This window comes from Pteropus medius, unplaced genomic scaffold, assembly GCF_902729225.1.
Source record: "Pteropus medius unplaced genomic scaffold, Ma_sr-lr_union100, whole genome shotgun sequence".
In the NCBI taxonomy this organism is placed as follows: domain Eukaryota; kingdom Metazoa; phylum Chordata; class Mammalia; order Chiroptera; family Pteropodidae; genus Pteropus; species Pteropus medius.
Window position 1 is genome coordinate 8,807,918 of NW_024340849.1, and position 24,010 is coordinate 8,831,927.

General features: G+C 40.7%; 1 protein-coding gene across 1 annotated transcript; it reads right to left on the reverse strand.

Annotated features, from left to right (window-relative positions):
* Window positions 1–250: 250 nt before the first annotated feature.
* SERPINB2 (serpin family B member 2) lies at window positions 251–12,905 on the reverse strand. The gene is made up of 8 exons (XM_039838402.1): window positions 12,880–12,905; window positions 8,985–9,161; window positions 6,981–7,100; window positions 5,370–5,498; window positions 4,758–4,875; window positions 1,743–1,885; window positions 969–1,133; window positions 251–655 (listed from the first exon to the last, which is right to left on the reverse strand). The coding sequence occupies exons 2-8, from the start codon at window positions 9,150–9,152 to the stop codon at window positions 251–253; spliced, it is 1,248 nt and encodes a 415-aa protein (XP_039694336.1). The 5' UTR covers window positions 9,153–9,161; window positions 12,880–12,905.
* Window positions 12,906–24,010: the final 11,105 nt, after the last annotated feature.

Sequence of the window (24,010 nt, forward strand, 5' to 3'; positions counted from 1 at the left end):
AAAATAAACTAAGAGTAAGGAAGAACAAAATGGAACATCATCCCATTTTAAGAAACCAAACAATTCATAGGGTTGTTATGTTATAATTGACAATTGTCTAGTTATTTCTGTATTATATCTAGTGTGTAGTAGAAGTTGTTCGGGAAAACAGAAATATACAGATAAAGCCTCTAATTTTTAGTACTTATAGCAATTCTGAGGCTTATAACTCTTACTCCAAAATCCTTTACGGAAACAGAACCCTTCAATTTCAGGGCGAGGTGAATCTGCCAAAAAAGAGGATGCTCCTGGTTATTTTGTGCATTATAAGGAAGAGGAAAGGATGATCTGCCACGAACTGTGGGCCTCCGTGGCCAGTTCTCCCTGACATAATAGCCCCGGTGCCAGCAGAGGCTTCAGTGCCCTCCTCATTGACATCCACAGTGGCTTGATGGAACACTTCGGACAGAAACAGGTCGTTCCCTTCCGACATCCCTGAGAAATTGGCCTGGCCCTTGCTGAAGGCGTCCTTCATGCCCATGCTTCTCAGAATGGATTTGAGTTCGTAGTGCTCTTCTAATTTGAACTGGGGGATGTATACCTCAACATCATCTTCAGCCATCGTGTCTTTGCTGAGCCACTTGTCGAGTTTGTCATAAGTTATTTCACTTTCCAGCTACAAATCAACACCACACAACAAAACAGTGAGTGCCGAGAAAAGAAGGAAAACAACTTCTAAATCTAATGTTAAAAATCAGTGACTTTAACTTTATTACATTGCGGGTGGTATAAAAACTTAATAGATTAGTAAAGTTTTTTTGTGAGCAGGTGGCTCTGAATGAAAATTTGAGACATGCCACATTTATTAGCAACCGATTCATGTATTTCTGTGAGAAGTCGCACATGATTTCCTAAGTTAGAGAGATGTTCATCACGAAAGGTAAGTTTAGCCCCAGAAACCTAAAACAATTGAAGTTAGAATGACTTACCGACTCCAGGCCAGTAGACACGTTAGCAATTCCATCTGGAAGCAAAAGGAACATGCTGACATCTCCAGCGTATGGGAGTTCTAGAATCTGAGTCTTTAGGTCTTCGATGTAGCCAATGTTCAGCTTTTCGTGTAAGTACATCATTCGTACAGGTTTATGCTGAGTCTAAAATGATTAAAGAGTAAAATATGAAAGTTTATACTATGATGTCAAGAGACTTATAGACATAAAAGAGAATGTGTTCTGCTTTAGTGTTTAAGAAATGTTTTAGAAAACAAACTAAATTATTTGCATACACTACCAGTGGTTCTAATCTTATTACCTTTTTCAAGATTACACTCATTATTAATAAGATGGACAATAATAAGAATACTAAAATCTTTGTTTAGTACCTACCATGGGCCAAGAACTCCGCTAGATCTCATTGAATCCTTATAACTTTTTGAGCTGGATATTATTATTATCCTAGTTTTACAGTTAAAAAATGTAATTTATACAACATAAGTTAAGTCATATTTGGTAGAAAGAGCCTACATTCCAGTCCAGGACTGTGTAAGCGTAAAGTCCATAGTCTTCCACCACCACTCATATGATCTCTCACAAAATTACTATGATTTTCAGTAGCTTGAAAGAGTCAATCAACTGTTCAACGTCCATCACTTATAACTAGCAAATCATACAATAGCATCAGCGAATGGTCTCTCTTGTCTCTTCTCCTGTCTTGTCTAAGCCCCTGAAGTATATGTTAGGAAAACCTGTCTCGTTGTCTCATACCGAGTTCACATGGAAAGGATAAAGCCCATTTAATTTCTTCTCAAATGGAGTCTTCCACTTTCCTTTGAAGTAGACGGCATTCACCAGAACCATCCTGGTCTCCGGATCTACAGAACCTTCAGGTAACAAGTTTGGAATTTTGCCTACAGAAAACATGACATGGGTTTAGGTATCATGATCCAGAACTGTGAAAGTTACTATAATTCCTTGAATCTTTTGCGTCACAATCAGACTCAGCAGCCACATTTGTCAAACTCCACGGAGATGTTGATCTTCAAGCTAAAGTTTTTCTCTGGATTTATTTAAAGGATAAGTAAAATTCGGACCAAATTTCTTAGAAGGTTTGGAAAATCCAAGAGAAAACGAAGACGTATAAAATTTAGAATTATTATCGAATGTGCAAAGCAGACTTTCATTTCTTTTCATATCATTTTTTTTCAAAGTTTTATAGTTGTAGGAAGTTATTTAATTCGGATGCCAGTGAAAGAGGAGGAAGATAACCACACCTTCCCACAGTGCGTCGTGTGTGCTTCCTCTCGATCTGGTCTAGACAGTCTGTGGGTCTGACCTACTGATTCATTCAGAAACATTTTTTCAGAAATTTAGGCTAGACCTACACTAGGAGTAGTGCAGAGTCATGAGGCGAGCAAGGAAGAAAGGTCCTTGTGGGACTGAGAATATTGGAAGATAAGTTCAAAATCAGGTATGGAAAATGCGCGATAAGTTCTATAATAGTGCTAAATAATGCAAAGTACTATGACAACACAGAAGAGAGTAAATGAGCGAGCTAGAGAACGGTCTCGGTAAACAATAACATCCAAGTGTGATACTTTCTTAAGTTGGTTTAAGAGGCAACCCATTTATAGTGAATATCTGCTCTGCAATATTTCAACCACTAAATACATTAGTTTATTTAATCTTCACAACTACACTATTAGGTGAGTATTAGTGTCATTTTACACCAGAGGACACCACGGTGAAAGAGGCTAACAATCTTCCCAAGGCTACAATCTTGGTAAGCTAGTCAGGATTCTGTCTTCACAGTCCTAGTCACAGTGCGACTAATAAAGTCACGGTAGTATGACCAGCTTTAACGTGTCCATTCAATGGCTTCACTCAGTATATTCCCAGGCAATTAAAATTCTTGGTAACTACTGAAATCTACTAATGTTTATTTAATTTTGTGAGGCACGTGACAACTAGTATTAGATAACAAATAAAACAAAATTCTCTGAAATTATTATAAAATTCGGTAAAACAAACAGTCCAAATGACTACTTGGTATTTGTGCAATACAACTGATTGGTTTATAGTCATTCAATACAACACTTAAAGAGAAAATTTAAGGTGTTCACAAAAAGCAAAACTTTCATGTGTCTCTTAAATTTCGTATTCCGTTTTTACTTTCACTTCTCTTAATCTTCGCTTTTCCTGGTTCCTTTGTGTCAGTAGTTCATTAATGCTTTAGAAAAATGATTCAAAAATCCTTAATGGAAGTAAAGAACTAAAGCAGATAATCTATTTTTAGAGAAACAAAAATATTTTTAAATGCTATAGAATCGAGTTCATGTGCTTTTTTCCATTATGGTGGCTAAAAAACCAAACGATTGTTCGAAACTATGTTTTAAATACAGAAGTTAAGAAATTTTTTTTTTTTTTTGCATTAAGTTACCAAACTCTTTGAACATCCAAATGAAGAATTCTGGAGTTATATTAAGGATCAGAAGACAATGAAACTCCAGCTTAACCACTAACTAGTAGTGGGATCTTAGATCAGCCACTTAATCCCTCGGGGGCTTGACACCCACACGATAAAATGATAAGTTTGGATAAATGCTTCCCAAGGATCTTTTCAATCCAAACAACTCCTAAATCTTTGAAATTCCAAAACTATTCTTCATCCATAATAATCTCTATTTTATTTTATTTTATTTTTTTTTTTTTTGCTCTTAGAAATCCATATATATGTTGTTTTTCAACAATTATTTATTTGAGGCTTATAATTCTACCTGCAAATTTGGAAGAATGAAGGATTTTTCACTGTCAGCAACAAACTGTGCTAATTTTTGCGGAGACACAAGAGAAGTGTGACCTACTGGCCCTCCTCTTAAATAATTATAGTCTAGGCTAGACGGCAAAGCAAACAAAATAAAATAGTTCAATAACGGCTCAAGGTCTTATATGGCAAACATCAGCATAAGTCATGCCGCCAACAAAGCACACAGAAGATTCCAGAAGAGGGAAAGATCAAGTATCTCTAGGAAAGGGCAAGACTTTGGATGCACTTAAATTCTGAAGTTGAAGCATGCATTAAAAGTAAGTATAGAGGTAGCAACCAGCATCCTGTTTGCTCCAGCAGCCATCACGTACAGTCTGTTGGATTATTGAGAACTGAAAAGTCAAGGTAAAGAGCAAGATCTTCTGAGGACAACAGGAGGTCACTGAGGATATTTAAATGTAGGAATAGCTTAAAAAGTGTGTTACTTCGCCTCTTTAGATTCATCTTGTCCTCTTAGCACTATACAACGCTCCAGAGGGCCAAGGTCCCTCACTTCTGGATAGTCGCACATCTGCGCACTCTGTCTAGAACTCTCTCCCCAGGCACCACGCCCTTTCCCTGGCCAGCTACAGCCCATTCTCCTAATCGTAACATAAACATTTCGTATTCCAGGAGGCCCCTTCTCATTGACTCGTCGGAGTCAGGACGTAGTGTCACAATTATTTCAGTACTGATATTTCCTATGTTGGAAAACTTCTGCCTTCTCTCCTAGTCTATTTTAATGTAATATCCAAAAACAGATTATTTGAGTATTGAACAAATGTCTTCTATTAATAGGCTTCAATTATTTTTTTCTCACTTAAAACAACACTCAGCTAAACAAGAATAAGTTTGCATTAACCAAAATAACTAAAATTGGATGACTATTAAAGTATTAAAGACTAAATTCAAGGATGGTTTTTAAAGACAGATTGGTTTTCTAAAATAAAGAACAGAAACTATTTCCTTGGTTTTACCTTTGGTTTGAGTATTGACCCAGAAATTAATCTTTCTTCTGGCTGCTTCTGCACATTCTAGGAAGTCGACTGCCTGGGGTTCTGTAGAATAATATTTCTCAGAGAGTCGTATGTATTCCTTTAAAGCAAGAAAAACACAGGAGATTACACAGAATGTATACTGAACAAACCTTAGAGTAATTGTGAATTACGGGCTTCCTGTCAAGACTGGGATCCTGGGCTGGCATAAGGATGGAGGCTGGCTACTGGGAGCCAAGGAAATGATGCAGATTATACGCGCTCTGCAGGCCTCCTTTTCCCACACTCCAGTCCCAACTCAATTTGCCCTCCTACATCCTATATTATAGACACTAAGTTAGAGGGAGATGGGGCTTAGGGGTTCATGGCTCTGGAAGTCAATTATATCCTTCCTTACTACACAGTAAATGGGACTTTTGCATCAGAGAGAGAGAAAGCCTAAGGGATAGTTGCCGTGACCAGTGATGTAGGGGAGCCTTAGGGAGCCCGCGAGCAATGCTAACCCTCTTCGTACAAATCCTGGAGAACGGCTTTGAAAGTGACCTCACTGCAGATTTATAGGGTCCCACCATTTCAACTACGGGTTTTACTTACTTCCTTGAATCTCTCAGACTTCTCTCCAAACAGCTTATTGGCACTTTCCAATACATAAGCCCCTGTGGACGCGTTGATTGCAGAGATGACAGAACGGAAGGATGAATGGATCGTATCTTCAGCTTGTGCCTTAGACAGAAAAGAGGGATTCTCTTTACATAACACAAGACTACTAAACAAGATGTTTCTTAAGCAAAAGTGTTTTTTTCAATACAGCAATAAAATGCTATATTAATGTATATTATTTTCTGATACTCTAGAGGAATCTCTGAGGAAATAGTTTTGATATAGATGTGGAACAAAACTAATAAGACAATGTTTTAGTTCTTTCCTATTTTGCTGTGCCTATGGATTGGATTTAACCAAGAAGTAACCAACGCCCTAGAAGAGAGTGAGGCTCCTTTTATAGTCCTAAACTTTAAGATTTCTAAGAAATTTTTATCATATTAAATTGTTACCTTACAAATGTTCTTTTAAAAGTTCATATAACTTCTAAAAGTACCCATTTTATAATTAATGCATAGTCTACACAGTGGAAAATCTGGGTTTTAGTAAACCACAAAAGAGAAGGGGAATTTTGATCTGCAACATAAGTTTGTAAACCCAGTGACAGATAAGGGGCTCAGTCACAGCAGAGGACAGAGCCCTGCAGACGACTGCCAGAAGTCTCAGGAGACCTGGCTGAATCTCCATATGAATGAACCCTTTCCAGCTCCTTTTGCTCATAATTCCCTGGGTAACCGGCAGGTGGAGCATAAGTGTTCCCAAAAAGGAAGCTATGGGAGATACCACACCACAACCTAACTCAGTAGTGAAATTCTGGATGTTGGTTTCCAAGAGGAGCACATCTCTGTTTCTATAATTTAGTTGGATAGCTAGTATCTAAGACATGAAGTACTGAAGAAAGATAATACTACCTAAGATGGATGGATGGATGGATGGATAGATGGATGTTAGATAGATAGATAGATAGATAGATAGATAGATAGATAGATAGATAGATAGTAGAAAGACAGAGACAGAGACAAAAGAGAGAGAGAGAGAGAGAATGAATGGAGAGATAGAAGGGTAGGGGAAGGATATCTGAAGGTCAGTGGTCTCTCATGAAGTCATCAAGCCTGACCTTCTCTGACCTTCTCCATTCCTCAACCACTTGTCACTCCTGACCCTTTCCCCTCTGGAAATCTGCATCCACGTATGTGTATTTTAGGAGTCTCTACCACAGTTTTAGAATAAATTACACAAACCCAACTAGAGGCAGGGTGGTGTGACAAAATTTAGAAAGAGTCTTGGCCCAGAAGTCAGAAAGTCTGGGTTCTTCCTTGGCTCTGCCCTTTGTTATTGGTGGGACCATGAAATATTTACTTAAGGACCCTGAGTCTTGTTTTCTCTCTGTGAAAAGGGGAAGTCATACTAAGTTCCTTTTCAGTCTAATCCTGTGACTTCAGACAAGAAGATTCTGGAAACAAAATACTAATATATGTATGTATATAATATCAGGGTCTTATAATAAATATTACACATATTAGGTGATAGGAATAAAATACTAATGTTATATGTAATAGAAATAAATTAATAATAAATATATATATAAATGAATGAGTCAGATACCTTCAAAATAACACCAGGATAAGTGGCCTTCTGGATCTGCTGCTTGAGTTCACAACCGGTGGCAATCACTGGGGTCACTGGGGTGACGTCGTGGACTCTCATTTTGTGAAACTGAAGCACCTACAATTGGAATTAGAAGGAACAGTTACATTTTTCTGCTAAATTACTTAACTTTTAAAGCAATGGCTATCAGGTGCCTCTTAGTGCCTAGCTGCCGCTGTGTATGGGATCTTCTTTATGTCATATGTAAGTGTCAGCCACCCCAAACTTTCCCTACAGGAGTCAGCACGAGGTATTTTATACAAATCTACATACCAGCCATTCATCTCTAGGCTCAGTTGTCTTAAATGCCTTCACTCGCCCACCTCGTAACGAGTGGCAAAGCCTCCACTCCAACACAGGTGAGTCTGTCCCCAAAGTCCATGCTTCTTCCTCCAAACCAAAGAGTTGATTATCCCCTTTCTTTTTAGTAGCAAATTAACCAAATTCGCCTTTAAATTTTAAAATTTTGCAGCAGAGTTACAAGAAAACAATATAAAATCTCTTGGTTTCACGTGCTCAAGCACTTTCCAGATACAGAAAAGCTGGATTACGCCCAGAATGACCCAGAAGCTCATTTTCCTCTGGTATCAAAATTAATCTCTTTTATTTTAACAACCCAGAGTCCTTTCTTCAGCATTTGCCTCAAAACATATTGCTTTTGATTGCTAGTGATCTCTTGACATCGAAGAGATTGAGACTCTAATGTTTTCTGAAGTTTTCAATGCAGTTTGCTGTCTTTACTTTTTCAAGGCAGAGAAAATAAAGGGAAAGGAGCATATTTCAAAATGTTACTGGCATCAGAGTTGAGCAACTGAGTCTCGATGTTTAAACTGCCACAAACACAGGGAGTGATATAGCCAACCCCTTTCCTCCTGCGAGGAGATTAGCCAACACTCTCTGGGAACCACTTCTCACAAGGCCCATCTTAAATGGGTCACCATGTACCTGGGAAGGATCCATAAACACACAGTCCGGTGCAACTCTTGTGGGAAACCTGAAAGCAGCCAGCGGCATCTTGGTGTGACAAAAAGCCTGTGAGAACCAGAGCCTGTACGTGAAGCATTCAATTTTACTGTTCGCGTACATGTATGTATGACAGAATTTTAATTATATGGTGACCTCTTCTGGGTCACTGACCTAGGAAGTAACAGAATCATATGAGTTTTAAATGTGTTGAATTCATCCCGTAGGAATCTCACAGTGTGTGGTTGAAGAGGTTCAATGTCGTTTCAAGGCTCCAGACTCGGTAAAGGGTCTCTAACAGAGTTTGTGTCCATTAACCAAAGAAGAAAGCCAGCTTTCCCACACCCTGTTCATCTGGATTTTGAAGGCTGACTGTCATGCCAGGCCCCATGTTGCTGACATGATCTCGCGAGGTTGATAACACGGTGAGGTCTCCAGAAGTCAACATCGCTCCCTGTGCATCTCCAAAAGCGTGGTGACCACAGCTCTGGGACAATTTTTTCTCTGCCTGACCCTCTTTGAAAAGCACTAGGAGGAATTCTTTACTCAAGTGGGGAACAGACACAGCACTCTAGCTGAGCCATCACAGGAGCCTGAGCCAGGAGTGAGGAAAGCATAGACCTAAGAAAGCTGCTTCCTTCACGAGGCCGGTCTCCCCACCTACAAAATGACACACGTCTTAAAACCAAAGGAGATAAAGCACGCAAAGTACTTTGAAATATATAAACACATATTATTAAAAGGTAAGATGTAGTCACTATTCATAGCTTCCAGCTTTGCGGGGTAAGGAGCTCCAATGTGTCTTCCACTATTGACAGTTCAGGGTTTTTGTGGTCTGGCTGTTTTGCAGATTTGAATCTAAGAAACTCGTGTTGTAATGGCACGTGATGATTGCTAACCTTGTTATACTCAAGATATCTCGAGCACAAAATTAGAGAAAGTCTACTATTCAGTTCAGGAATCATTCAGTCCTGATCTGGAGCTTTCACAGAAACTCACTTTGGCCATCTGGTCCGCGGTGTCGCCTCTGGCGCCCAGGTAGACCATAACCATGGTGGAGGAGATGCCCCACGGAGAGAAGAAGAGATTCTGGGTGGGGCTGGTATTTGCCAGATGCTTGAAGAAGTTGAGGGCAAAAATTGTGTTTGCCACATAGAGGTCTTCCATTGTTTCAACCTGGAAGGCAAGCGAGGAAGAAAGAACAGCTCTAAAAAGTGATGTGGCATTTTGGGTGGTGTCGGCAGAGTAGTACAGGCCGTACCCTGCACAGGGCAGGGTTCCCTCTCTATTCTCCCTTCATGACACAACGTGAAGTAGAGCCAGGACGGCATTATGGTCATGTGACCTATGCTGTCGTAACGGGCTCTGCTGTCACCTTCTTGAAATTCTCAATGATCTTAAACATGGGGTTCTGCATTTTCCTTTGGCGCTGGATTCTGCAAATTACGTAGCCTATCCTGAGATGTAGTGAACAGTTAAATGATGAGTAGTGGAACTTCAGAGAATAATGATCCTAATAGCAATAACAATAAATAGCATTTATTGAACTCTTACAGTCCAAGAGATGCTGTTGTACTTACAATTTCACCCTTACCAAAATGCTGAAGAGGGCCCTGCTCATTCCCTTCTACAAAGAAACTGCTGCACACAGAGGAGAAGAAAAGTGACCATTGTCACTTGACTATAAGGGGGAAGACTAGGAATTAAAGCCAGGTGGGTGGCCCCCAGGTCATGCTCCCAACTTCTATGCTTATCTGCAAATACCACACACACTTGCAAACACATGCATGCCACACGCACACTTATCCTTGTTGGATCCAATCGAGATGATCAATCTTCTTTCCAATTCTCTGCTTCTGGAAGGGACTGAGACTCACTGTTTGGAGGTTGGGACTTTCAGTCCTACCTCTGGCATCTGCCTCCTTCCACCCACACGCATATCACAGCCTTGCTACGAGAGAGCTTCCTGTGCTGAGGAGTTCATTACTGAAAGTGCTGGAAAGGCCCCCATCTTCTCCAGCCACCTGCTAGCAGAGAACACTGCAGGGGTGATCCTGGGCATGCGACACACACATGCGTGCACGCGCACGCACGCACACACACACACACACACCCTTATCGACCATCTGAAGGTAAATAACAGACACACCTTCCAAGACCTAAGGCTTCACATGGAGCCAAATGCCCGGACACACCCAAGTGCATGTGGGTATCTGTCGGTACTGGCCAATAATCATCTTTCTGACTGCATGTTGTGCTTTCACAATGGCTTATATAACACACCCTGCAATTACCAAAATATATAAATATATCAAACAATGCTGACATCCAACATTTCACAGCAAATCTTCTGTGACAGTGGTTTCTCAGAGCTGGGGAGGAGCTGGGGAGGTCCCAGGGTGAGCAAGCCTGCTGCCCCTGTCTCTGCTCAGTAGGGCTCTCCACTGACGGCCAGCAGTCGCTTCTCTGCCTAATCCACCGCTAACCTTCTAAAACACTTGGTTCACGACCAATTCTTTTTCAGAAAGTTTGCAATTTGCGTCAAAATTTCTCGTTTGAAACACCATCCGATTGCATTTTATGAAGACAAAATAGTCATGTAAATAAAACTTGTCCCCGAAACTTTCCGCCTCTTCTTCTCATTTAATCTTCATAGCCCTTCCGGAGGCAGCTCCCATCACTTTCATCGTAAGTGTAGATTACAGCCTGACGCTCAGAGAGGTTAAGTAACTCGCACGAGTTCACAGAGTTTGGATGCGGGGGTGCAGGAATCAAGCCCAGGTCAGCTTTGGAAACTCACTCTGTCCAAATGCGCACACGCCTCACCTGCTGGTGTTTGTCTTCATTTTTATGTGAAAGAGTTTGGGCAAGTTACGAGTTTGAGAAATGTTAGAAAGAGGAAATGAAAAAGAGGAAGTTTGCAAGTCTGCAATGGTCCTAGAAGGCTTTTCTAGTTAAAAAATTACTTTTTTTTTTCATGCTTTATCACTGAGATTAGATTAACTCGGGTGGCTCAGAAATCTGTTTCCTCTTTCTTCTACCAGTTTTAAACTGCCCTTACAATTAGTCTTAATGGGTAGCTGGGTTTTTTTGTAAGTTACCTTGAAGTTTCAGAAACAAACTGAGAACTAATAACAAATAAATCATTTCTTTATTTCCATTTGAATAGAATAAATACGAGATCAGAATCAGAAAAGTAAATGTAGGTTTCTCCTATATCTAATTCTTTATAATAACCTCCATAGTCAGTCGCTTTGACACTAAATTTAAGTGTCAAGACAAACCATCAGAGAGGGCTTTGAATGTCATGTTAGGATTTCAGGTGACTTTATGAAGGTAAAAAAGAGAGAGAGAGTAAGGACAAAACTAAATTGTCTCAAATGCATTTACTTCTTTTAAAAATAGTCTAAATTTTATTTTTTAAGTAAGGGGCAATTAACTGTATTTAATATAGAAAATACTACCTGATATTTGTGAAAGTTACCAAATTCATTCAACTGAGTTGTTTTGTTTAATTTGTGTAATTACTTGCCCACAGTAACTCCTGTCACACAAATGAAAACATGAAAATGTACATTGCACAGCTTGTTCGTTTCAAAGCATACCACTGTCTCAGTCTTCTGATTCCAAGTCCAGGGATTTTTCTACAAACCTTTCAAAAAAGGTTTGAGAAATGTATAGTTTTAGAAATCTATGACAGCATACGTGTACAGCGTTTCCTGACCCTCAGACCAGTCCACGCCTTATCTTTGGGTGGGAATCTGCCTAGGACAATGTAAAATTAAAGCCACAAAGCGACATCAAATAACATAATCTCCCAGAACAGGTAACACCTGTTGTGAATTTCTTAACATCAGAATAAGTTATACAACTTTATTTACTCCCAAATATTATGCTCCTAATGAATGTTTAATATTATCATCGAGAAGAATAGATGGAAAGCAAATGTGAGGCTTGGTTCCACGTGTCTGTGGCAGTTCCTGATACACAAGTTGACAAATGTGCCACTGAAACTTGGCACAGGTCACCAAGAACTTGGGAGGTACCACCAGCACACTACCACAGTCTCCCTTCCCTCTGGCACTGGACATTGGATTTGAATTTGCTGTGGTATTTAAAACAATTTTTATGTGACTACACAGGGCAAATAGTTTGAAATTGACCAGAAAATTCAGTGAGCCCAAAGAGAAAACAATCATTTCAAGGAAATGTCCCACCCAAAATTACCAGATTTTCCCCCTCAAAATTAAACGCAATTTATGTTCTTTGATGACTTTCATAAGGAATAATTGTCATTTTATGAGGGGCTAAATTATTTATTGAACTATTACCTCAGTCTATCCAACAAGTTTAGCTAATTTCTCCCTTTTAGTAAATTGATCGATTATTGAACTGACCCAGCCCAGAAGTTTGCTTAATTTCTACAGTTTCTGATTATTTTGGATGGACACTGAATCATCTTTTAATTTTTTAATAATTATAAACAATTTACAGATTACTTTCAGTTGCTTAAATTAACACATTTTAATTAACCTAGATAGTCCCATCAAATGCAGTGTCAAAACACTCTCTAGTAAAGAATATATATATATACTGTCCTGTTCCATAAAACTGACATCCCAACTCAGACATACTTTTTGGTTTGGTTAATGGTACATAGGCATTTGCTGGCTTCTGAGATTCAAGACTAAGTCTTGCTATTAATGTAATTCAAATCTTGAACTAGAATATTTTCAGTTACACAAACAACTAAAGAAGAGAACACCACTAAAGTTTCACTCATCCTCTAAAAACATCCCACACTTTAATTTTCATTGTTAATAATACCAGTACGAAGAAAGAGAAACAATGAAACCACATTTCATAGAGATGGCAGTGGAAATCACTGAAATACCTTATTTTCTGAGGTGCTGTATGACAGGAAACGGTCCTCTGAGAGTTGTTAGAGTTCAGACATGGTGATGACTGGTTTTATAAAGCTTGGCCCCGCCCACAGACTTTTTTTTTCTCTCTCTCTTTCTAACCTGTATCCTTTGAGTGATTCAGAAAGACATCACTAGAGTAAAAAATGCTTGTTTGCTAAGGCACCGTTTAAGAAATTTTGGGAGAGGATGATGTCACTCAGAAACTTATGGCTTTGGCAATATCTACCCATGCCTGTTAAAATTAGCTAAAACCTGTCGGTCCCAGTTTCAAGTGACCCCTCTGCACCTGTGCTCAAGGATAATACCAAATTCCACAGTATCCCTCCTATCTTAGCGATACATAAAGGCAATGGACTCTTCTCTATATATAGACTCTAGGCGACTCCCCAGGGACCCTATGGCACGGAAAGAAAAAGAAGATCATTGTTTCCTTTCTTAGAAATTCTATATTTTAAAATGCCTTACATTTTCTCAAGCTATAATGTCCTAAATAATTCTGGGTTCCACCCTAATCTCCTGTCAATAGCCACACCCAAAACACTTAATATTTGACCTTGTTTAGAAGAAAGATTTTATCTTTCATTAAACAGTGAAAACCCATGATGTGCTTTAAGTTAATCTTTAACTCTGGGTAAATCATAGGTGTTCATTGGAAATTGAGATGTTGAAAACTTGATTGAGAAAATCGCTGGGTTTTTACATACAACCAAAGGAATTTGAGGAACTAAAGTAAATAAAAGATATGCATGATGATATACAATTTGAGTCTGAAAATATTGATATGGTTAGAGTTTATTGAAAATTGTTTGCAACACATTGTAAAGATGGCTTCTCTTCTCTTCACTTTACTTTTACGTCTAGGAAATCTCCAAAGAGATAGGATTGAAGAGAATGAAAAAGCATCATGCTGCCTGTCAGCCGCTGTGGCAGCTCCACGTCTGTACATGGAAAGCTGGGTTGACAATCTGGGGTGTCAGTGAAACCAAGACTGTGGATTTCAGTTCTGTGTGAGCTTCTTCTCAGCCTGTCTGTAGTCCACAGAGCCAAATTTATCCCTACCTCATCCTGCAAATGTAAGTCTCTGGTCAAAAATGAATGGGGTTACTTATCCCGAAGCCCTCGTTATTTTTAGAGGGACAGTGGGATAGATGAGTTCTTCAGAAACTGTGTCTGGCAGTCGAAAGCCAAATTACGGTCATATGCCTCTTAATAATGGGGGTATATTCCGAGAAATACATCATTAGGCAATTTTGTCGTCGTGCGAACATCACAGAGTGGCAGGAGTCTCCCTCTGGCAATGTCTATGTGAACCATGTGTTCAGCTGTTCTGTAATCACATGTCGGCAGCTCAACAGGCAGCTCAGCCAATCGCAAATGCGCCTAGAACTTTGTTTCGCTCACTTTTCAAGCTCTACTGTTTCTGTTTCTCCTTGCTTTCCCTTACGTTCTTCTCAAAGGGAAAGTCATGCCTCCTTCTCCTTACAGATCTGAATCTCACGCCTCATAACGTCCATAAAATCCAGTCTGACTTCTACAATTCTCAGTGAACTCCTGATACTCAGAACTTCACCTCGTAGAGCTGAGCTTGCAATATGAGAATGGACCGTTGATTGATTAATTAATTAATCTTGTATATTCTAGCCGTTTCATCTGAGTTGAGGGACAGTGGGATAGATGAGTTCTTCAGAAACTGTGTCTGGCAGTCGAAAGCCAAATTACGATCTCTAACTAGATTCTATACGTAATTTCCTTTCATCAGCGAGAACAGGGCTGAGCATCAGCAGGTGCTTACTAAATATTTTTGATGAATTGAGTAAGGTGTTAAAACTCTCTGAAAGGGCCATAGAGTGTGTTAAGCAAAACTGTGAATTCCAAGAGACTCAGAAAGGTTTGACTCAAAATCTCTTTTTTGCCACTTGTTAGTTGTATAATCTTGCACAAATTTCTCAACCTCTCTGAGCTTTAATTTCCCAATAATGCTACACAGCTGATACCGTTCATTGCCTATGCAAAAGCAATCCATTTTTGCTATCCTTCTCCCTGATTTTATTTAAGATTCAGAGATTTATGGATCTTGGAGAAGAAAGCCTAGTTGTCGATCTAGGGGGTGGCTGTATCACCCAGTCTGGTCAATGAGATGTGGGAGAAGCCTGCTGGGAAATGTTTGGGGGAAATTTTCCTTTCCGATAAGAGAGAGAGATGCAAAGAGAACCTCCCTATCTTACACCATCCCCTCCCACCTGACTTTGAGCGTGGCCATCTGAGGATGCGATGCCAGGAGATGCTACAGCCATACTGCAACAATAGAAGCAGGCCAAGAGATTTGCAGAGATGCCAAACCAGACTCTGACAGCAGAGAACTCCTAAACCAAAGTGGAAACCACCCACCTCCGGGTTTTGCTCCTGTTGTAATTGTTACATGAGATAAGAAATAATAGTCTGTATTGTTTAAGTATCGTTAGACACATTAGATCCTCTGCCATTTGCAGCCAAAAGCGTTCCTAAGCGGGTAGACTTTTGTGAAGGATAGATGAGATCATGTCTATCAAGTACTTAGCCTATTATCTTTCACACGGTAAGTACTCTATAGTGTTAGCTGGAATAACAGAGCGATGGTTGGTGGCCAGGTACAAGAGTTGCCTTCCTGCCTAGATTAGAGCAATTTTAGGAACTTGGCCTAAGAAGAGAAGACGTTCACACGTCAAACAACTAGAGAAAGTTGTAAAAGGCAATCTATGATTAAAGGCCAAATTGATTGGCTCCAATGGTAGGAAGTGTCGTGGGTGGAGGGAGAATGTGTATTAGGACCTCAAGAAGAGTCGAGATAAATTTTAAAAATTGAAGATTGACAGGGAAAAGCACTAAAATTAGAGACATAGGAAGGCAAGATCGCTAGAGCAGAGTCTGTGCGACAGGGAAGGGAGAGAGTGGAAAGGGGGCAGCGTCTCAGGGGCCTCTGACTCCAGACTGAGCGGAGGTCTAATCTAAAAGCAGACGACCGCGAACTCTGGAGAAGAGAAGTGACTCGTAAAAAAGTGGCGCTTTAAGAAGAAAAATCTGGAAATTCTGGAAGAAGAACCCAGAGGATAAGATGCCTCTTGGGAGATCACGACAGCAACCCAGTCAGTAGGTCAAGTAGAAGAAAGAGCACGGCTACCACAAACCGTCCCTTACAGTTACAAATCAGATAGGATCGTGGTCCCTCAAATTACCTGAAACAGCAACAGCTGAAGGACAGGTGACTTCTACGGAAGTTGCGAATAATGAAACAGAAAGACTTTCACCTTCTCATTTTCTTATCCTCTTGAAAAATGTATATGAGATCATCGTAAGTGGGAAAGGAGATAAAAAATTATATATAAAGCATGACCTCAACTGTATAAGTAAAATATATGCAGAACTATGACTTGAAGAAAACATGTCAAAAGGCGAACACTGGTTATCGTTGGATGGTTGATTCTAGATGTCTGTCGTTATTTTCTTTATACTTTAAAAAATTTCCCCCCATTTTTCATGATAGACATGCGTTACCTTTAAAATCAGAAACACATTATCCAAGTATCTTTACCAGAGTGTTTATTTTCTTCCCAGTAGTACTACAGCGAGTCATGTAGAAAGGAGAAATGATTCCCAAAATAAGAAAAGAACTTGGAGAATAAAGTTCTAATCTTCTAAGTGGGAGAGAGCATGCACTGCTTTTTCTCTGAAACACCCATCCAACTGTGACCGAACGAATGGCTTGTACCGTTAACCACTCAGCGTCTGCCTCATTGCCAGAGGGCAACACCGTGAGTTGCACAGCCACAGTAGTCTCCCCCATGACAAGGACAGGCACATGGCTCATTCTGGGCGCTCACTATGTGTTTGCTAAATGACTTACTTAGGCACATTGCAAAGTATCTCTATTCTCCTCTCCACTTTGAATGAGTAACCCCTGATACTTCCATAATTACCCTTTACCGGTAGACGGGGAGTATACAAATTAGAAAAATATATCATCTCTACATCAGCCATTACGTCACCACTGAAATTATCCAAAGCATGATATGATTGTAGGGTTGAAAAGGAACTCTCGTTTTGACATAAAATTCCACATAATGATTTTATGTTATTAATGAATTTCATTTAAAGATATCGAAACACTTTATCTTGGACAAAGATTATGAATTAGCCTTAGTATTCGGACAACACGGTTTGCTCTGGAAATTTTAAATAACTGTTATCTGTGAGCAGAACCAAATGTATGTGAAAGAAGTCACTTCTAAGGTGAGAAATTGGGATCACCTTAACTAAAACACCCTCTAATATATATTTCTTGAAATAGCTGTGTCAGAGAATAAACATCTTCTTTTACAATTACCAATAACATCGCATGTTAACGGCTCTGGGAGAAATAAGACGTGTACCTAAGTTTCTGCAGAGAGGGTGGAGTCAGTGTGGTCTGGGAAGGAATTTGGGGTGTGTCAGGAGGATAAGCAGAAGAATGAGGGCTTTGAATAAGAGTGAACCTAGGCCACAGAGATAGACAGTCCTGGAAACCAGCTCAACACAAAGCAAAAACCTCACCTATTTTAAGATATTGCCCTGGGGCAGCCATGAGTGTGAGAAAGTTTGCACATGAAACAAGCTTTGTTAGGGAGTGTAACACCTCATCCAGAGTATTTATCTTGTTGCCAAGTGATAACCCCAACATAGATGCGGGTGGATGGCAGACTGTGGGAGCAGATATCCAGTGTTTTGTGAGTCAACTATTTGAAAAAGCCAATAACCTGCCTAAAACTTATCATGCCAAAAGCACATAAAGAGAAATTGCATTTTCAGAGCAGCTTCAGAATGCACTGTGAATCATGAATCCACTCATCTTAGCCACCAGGTGAAACTCTCTGCTTACAGTGACACATTTCCTTCTAGGGTTCAATAATATAATAATGAACTCATAACCACGACAAATGCATCATTCAACTCTCTATTATCTGTGTGGATTACTTACGGATGAATGGATTATTATACTACCTAACGCGTCTTTAGCCTAACATATTCCTAGTACATTTCAGCCAATGCTGTATGCCTAGTAAAAGTAATATATTTCAACGTTAACGGTCATAAAATATACTTAGAAGGTGTTTACCTTCTAAAGCCACATCATCGTGGAATACATTCCAAATAAAACCACATCGTCATGGAATACATTCCAAATCCAGATGTCAATTACTTCTGTTTACCCTCTTACAGATTTCTGTATCTTTTTTCCATTGAGAGCTTTCCATTAAGTGTTTATTGGTCTTAAGCATTCTTAAGACCAATTCTTAAGCATTCTTAAGACCAATAAACACTTACTACTAAAATACACGCATGATTCACACAGAGACTTCAGATCTGGGGCTATATAAAATGACTGGGGGAATCCCGTGATTTCTAGGAAGGAAATGTCAAAGAAAAATTAGATGAATTGTGAGATGGTGATGCATCTTATCATAGGATTGGACCAGAGAATTTACACTGTCTTCAAATCATGACAGCCTTATTTAGACTTGTGTGAAAATGAGGAAGAGGAAGAGGAAATTATTTATTGCTCAGTTCTTTTCCTATCACTTAGTCATAGGACCTGGAATGCAAGGACGCGAATATGGGAACCTAAATGAAATGAGTGGGTGATTGGGGAGGAGAGAAGGAAAGGAGACAAGAAAGTTTCCCACCGCTCTATCTCCAGCCTTGACCTCTCCCCGCATCTCGAGACCGCTAAATCGAGCCTCCCACTGGACATCCCCACTTGACCGCCCGTGGCCACTCCAGATTCAATGTGACCAGCACTCTCCCACACCTGTTTCTCCTCATCGACTTCCCGTGTGCCTACTAGTCACCCAAGCCAGAATCGGGGTGACGTCTTCGACTCTTCTCTTTATTCGCTTTCGTATTTGTCACTTAACAAATCTCACTAATTTTAATTTTGAAATATTTTTTTGCACCAAAGTTCTCCTCTTTTTTTCCTCTAAGCCTATTGCCCTGGCTCTGGCCCGATCTCCCTGTCTCTAGTGTCTTGTCCCTCAAGCCATAGGCTTGATCTATTTACAATGTAAATCTAACCCAACCATGTCACTTTCTTCAAATTCTTCAACGAGTCCCCATTCAGTACAGTATAAAATCCTAATTGGGTTCACATGAGTCCAAGGCCACCTGTCATCAGGTCCCTGCCTTCCTCTCCACTCACATGAAATGCAAGATTCTTGATAAGTCTTTATCTTGATATCTGGCACATAGTAAGTCCTCGAAATTGTTAGCTTTAATAGTTACTATCACTTTTACTTCTATGGCTGTACTTAGAAAATTTTATTAAAGTTCTGTTTTACATATTTTCCCCCCAGTAAGGCTCTTCGGAGCAGAAACTGTGCATCTCATTTTTTTATACTTAGTGTAATATGTGCTCATCGGGGATGCCTACTTAATGTTTTTTGAACTAAACTGAACACAAACCTTTGTACCCCAGTTTTGATCCTCCCTAACACTACTGACATAGCCTCAAAGTGTGACTTTCCTTCTCTTCCACCTTCTCTATGAGGGTAGAAAACTTTACTTTCCAGGACAGGGGGCAGTTAAGTGTGAATCCCATGAATAGGTCTGAGGCAAATGTTGGGATTCTGGGTCGAGGAACTGGAAAACTTCAGGGGAAGGTGCCGGGGGAGGACTCCGAAGCCAAAGGAACAGACACCTTGACCTTGGCTAATGGCACAGAAGGGATCAGGCCCGTGGAAGGGCAAATACCTCCTCCCCTTCAGGGCTTGGGCGAAGGCACGTAACAGCTTAGTGGATCTCAGAACATGGGAGCTGGGATCCCAAGTTCTAAGCAGTGAGCAAGTGTCAAGTACTAATGAAGAAGCAGAAGAGCTCAGAAAAGGTGGTTAGTGTTAAGGCCACAGGAGGAGGACTCGGGAAGGGAGGAAGCTACCTCATTTGCCTCAGTTTTCCAAGTTTTGTACTGGATACTTGACTACAAACAGAAGTAAACAGAACTTTTAATGGAAAAGAAAACTTTTTAAGATGCTGCTCAACACCACATCCCGGGTAATAGATTACATTGGGTTGGCAAGAATATTGGCTTCAGGGAAAGAAACAATTTGAATGATTTATGTATTAGACATCGGAGTCAATAGGCTAATGAGATCATGCACAGATCGGAACATCTCGGATTTCCATCAAGTCTGGACTCGTAGTAGCTTTTTTCCCCCTGATATTTGGTACTAGATATTTAACTTATCCCTTTGAAGCTCTTGTTTATCTGAAGTCTGAGTTAAAGGAATGAATATTCCCCCAAAATACGTAATTTCTCAGTGATTTTTGCTCTTATCACCCCTCCAACACTACGTCAATCAAGTCTCTTGGTGATTTCAATATACACACCCACGTTCTTGTTGCCTTACTATGAAAGCATGGCTCCCTTTTTCCACACACTGGTAGGGGATGGTATTAGTTACAGCGATTTAATTTTCCTGAGAAGTAGACACTTCTCAGCGTTCAGTGGCTCTTGGCCTCATCAGAATCAGCTACATATTGTATTAGTCTCGTCTCATCAAGTGGTGCTAAGAAACACAAATACATGGAGGAACAGAGAATAAATTCATGCTATTTACGCAAGGAAAGTTCTAGACCTTCACGCAGCACTTGGGTATGTATATATTTGTAACCATTTCTTAGAGTTACAACTGCTTAACAAATCTAGCAAATTCCTGTTTGCCTAGTCACGAGCACATAAAGCCCATTTCAAAAATTTTGGGAAAACATCACCATCGAGGCAAAATCCTTGGTCATCACACTTTTCTAATGCAAAGTCATGACACTTTAGCCTGTATCTGTGACTCATATTGAAATTGTGTTGCCTGATTTTCATAATCTTGAAGTAAGATCCTCTTTCTCCTTATTGTATTGATGTGGAAAGTTAAGCACATATCCTGCACTTCCAAAATTTCTCATATAGTCATTTAAAATATAATCATGCTCATGAGTTCCAATGGCTCGAGATAAAATTATAAAGTAATTTTAAAGAGATTTGAAAAGAGTTATAAATTATAACCCTTTTGTATAATTATAAAGAGATTTGAAAACAGTAACATGTTCCATATACAAAACTAAATTATTGTTGTAAATGAAATAATTTAGGTGAAGCCTTAGGCAGAATGTCTACTCATAATAAGCAGCTATTATTATTATTATTACTACTGCTATCGTTTTTATTATTATTGAAGTATCAGTGGTAATTATCTCCACTTCAGTATTATACTGACATCTGATAGCCGTGTGATATTAGATAGGTCACTTAACTTTTACAGATTTCCCTTTCTTTACACTGTAATCTTCCCATACAATTTACAAAACACTTAAATGCACATTATTTTACTTAATGTTTTCAGTGACTGAGTAGGATGAATGTGTTTTACAGCTGAGGAAACAGAATAGTCAAGAGATTTGCCTCACCATTAACGAATCGTAAGGGTTAAATTAAACCCAAATGCTTTAGGTCAACACCCTTTCCACTGACACGACTTTTCATGCTCTTTCCAGTTTTGAAATGTGTGGTTCTATGCTTCCGTGATTGCTTAAGGTCTCAAGGCCAGAGACAATGTCATATCCACCCCTGACTTCCCAGTGCCTAGCACTGTCGTTAGCAAATGTTAGCTCCTCAATCAGTGTGCTAAGTGTCCCCCGGCCATGCTGCATAGTTGGGTTTCCTAGCACCATTTGATGATATGAAGAAATTATCTTTTCAGTACGATATGATGTGGGAACACAAAAGCCTGTCCTGTGTGATGTGGTGCAGACTCTGAAGCGTCGCCTTCCGGAGCTCTTGGAGGGGTCAGGCTGAGTCTGGGATGTCACCTGAGACCCCACCCTCCTTTGGCTTCTTCTCCTCCCTCGTCCTGCCTCCCTGTGCCCTTCCTGTTTCCCCTGGGGGCAGAGCCCAGGCTAGAACAGGTGGCCTCCTCCGAAGTAGCTTTCAGTTCTAACAGGATCCAAGAAAAGAATTCTCCAGGGAGACAGTGTGTCCTCAGTGAGACATTGCCCTTTGTCAGCACCCAGCGCCACTCCGGCTTCATCAATTTTAGTTTGATAAAGTCAATCTGTATATCAGGGCCCGCCCCAGGAGCCCAGCCCACGTCACAAATCTAAACCTAAACCAGCCTGCACTTACTGGAAACACCGGTCAAGTGACCTGCCCTACATCCACCACAGTACTTCGCCTCAGCTTTAGCTAGCTCGCCTTGCCCTGGAAAACAGGGCCTGCTGGCCTCGCCCGAACTCCCCACCTCCAAGCGGATCCCGCCATTGCCATGAGGCCCCTTGTCACGCCTCGCTGGTGGCGTCCTGCCCGGAACCCCGCAGAAGGAGCGTTCCCCTGCCATGAGGCTCCGCACTCCCCAGCCCGTGATGATTTTCTCTTGAATAAAGGACATCGCACTCGTTACTAAAGGGTACTTTTGTTTTGACAAACTGCGTGACTTATCGAATGATTGAATCGAATGTCTTGATTGAGCTTATTTAGAACCTTATCTGATTTTCTGCCATGTGGTCATGGCAGAATCTGAACCTTCATCGTCCCCAAACACCTGCCCTGGCAGGGCTGGCCCATGCGCCCCCTCCCCCTTAAGTCACCCACATACTATTTGGGACTCTCCAAGAGGTATAGAAGGTTCAGCAACAAATGTCCTCAGGTTGCCCTCTGTTAAGATATATCCATGCTCGAAGGTCTTAGATGTTGACACGCCAGGCCCCTGCCGGTTCCCCTCACCCTCCACCCCTGCTCCAGGAAAGAAGGCCAGAGCATCTAGCAATTGCCACATCGACACCACGCTGCTGCCCCTACACTCTTCTCTAATAATACATCTTTCTCATCGTGAGGAAAGACAGGAAGGTCACTCCACACGCGAAGCCCATTTCCTGTGTATTCGTGCCAGCAGCACGTCGTGCAGCTGCTGTGGCGTGTGACCACCCCGCAGGGCACGTATTCTTGCAACATTTTTGGAAGGCGGGCCCAGCACCCACTCATGCGGTGTGAAGTATCATCACTCTAAGAACGACAGATTTACAAAGAACATTTTGATGAAAGTGTGTCACGAAATCTTAATGTTCATGGCTCCTTCATATCGTTGCGTAGCATGCTAGGAAAGGGAATAGAAAACGAATGTGTATCGTGGCCCTTGTGGACACAAAATGATAGAAATCCAGACGCAGTTGACACTAGAAACAACCATAAAAAGGTTAAACAAATGTTTTACTCGAGTCACAACTGCCATCCCTCGGGAGAGATTTGAGGCGTCTTATTTTGGCTTTTAAAGGAGTGAAATCAATGGCAGATGTTTGCCCAACACACTCGCCCATCCACACGGTGGCAGGGTGGGTGGCGGGGCGTATCTCTGGTTTACGTTTTGCATTGCCGTCTGCATCTGCTGATCGTGATGGTTTTCCCTTAATTAATGGTCCGTTGCAGCCCGGCCCACTCTAGTTCATCTCTGATGATTCCTTCATGCTTTTATGCTAGACTGTGAAACCTTGTTAGTAACACTGCTCCTTGCTTCCGATATGAGTAAGCATTTCACATTTAGAGGGCGAAAAAAGCTGCATCTTGAGGTAATTAATAACATGATCGGAGCTGGTGATGGTCTTTCAAATAATAAAACTCCTTTCTGCACCATGAATGGATTACCGTAAATTGGGAAACCTTGGTCATTTTCACATTTGTTTTTTTCCTTCTGAAGCCTAAAGTTAACTTCTTCCTTTATTTTTTTAAATGTTTCTGTCTCTGAGTCTTTCTTGATACCCATTCCCCAAGCTTCCGCCCAGATAAAATTCTACATTTAACACCCACGGAAACACGCAGCCCGTAGTGCACTTTGTCCAGATGACAGTACAGTGACCAGAGAGGATCAGAACGCAATGCCAGCCTTTATCTCCCGGAGGAACATTAAGGAGGTTTCGGATGGGAACTCGTAGCGCCACCTTATAAATCTCTTCCCAACCCTTTTCCTCCTCTCAACAGCCCTGCCCCCAGCACCTGGCTCTCAGCCTTTCTCTTCTTCTGCGAAGGGTCTTGCTCTCTCTTTCAGGACCCCT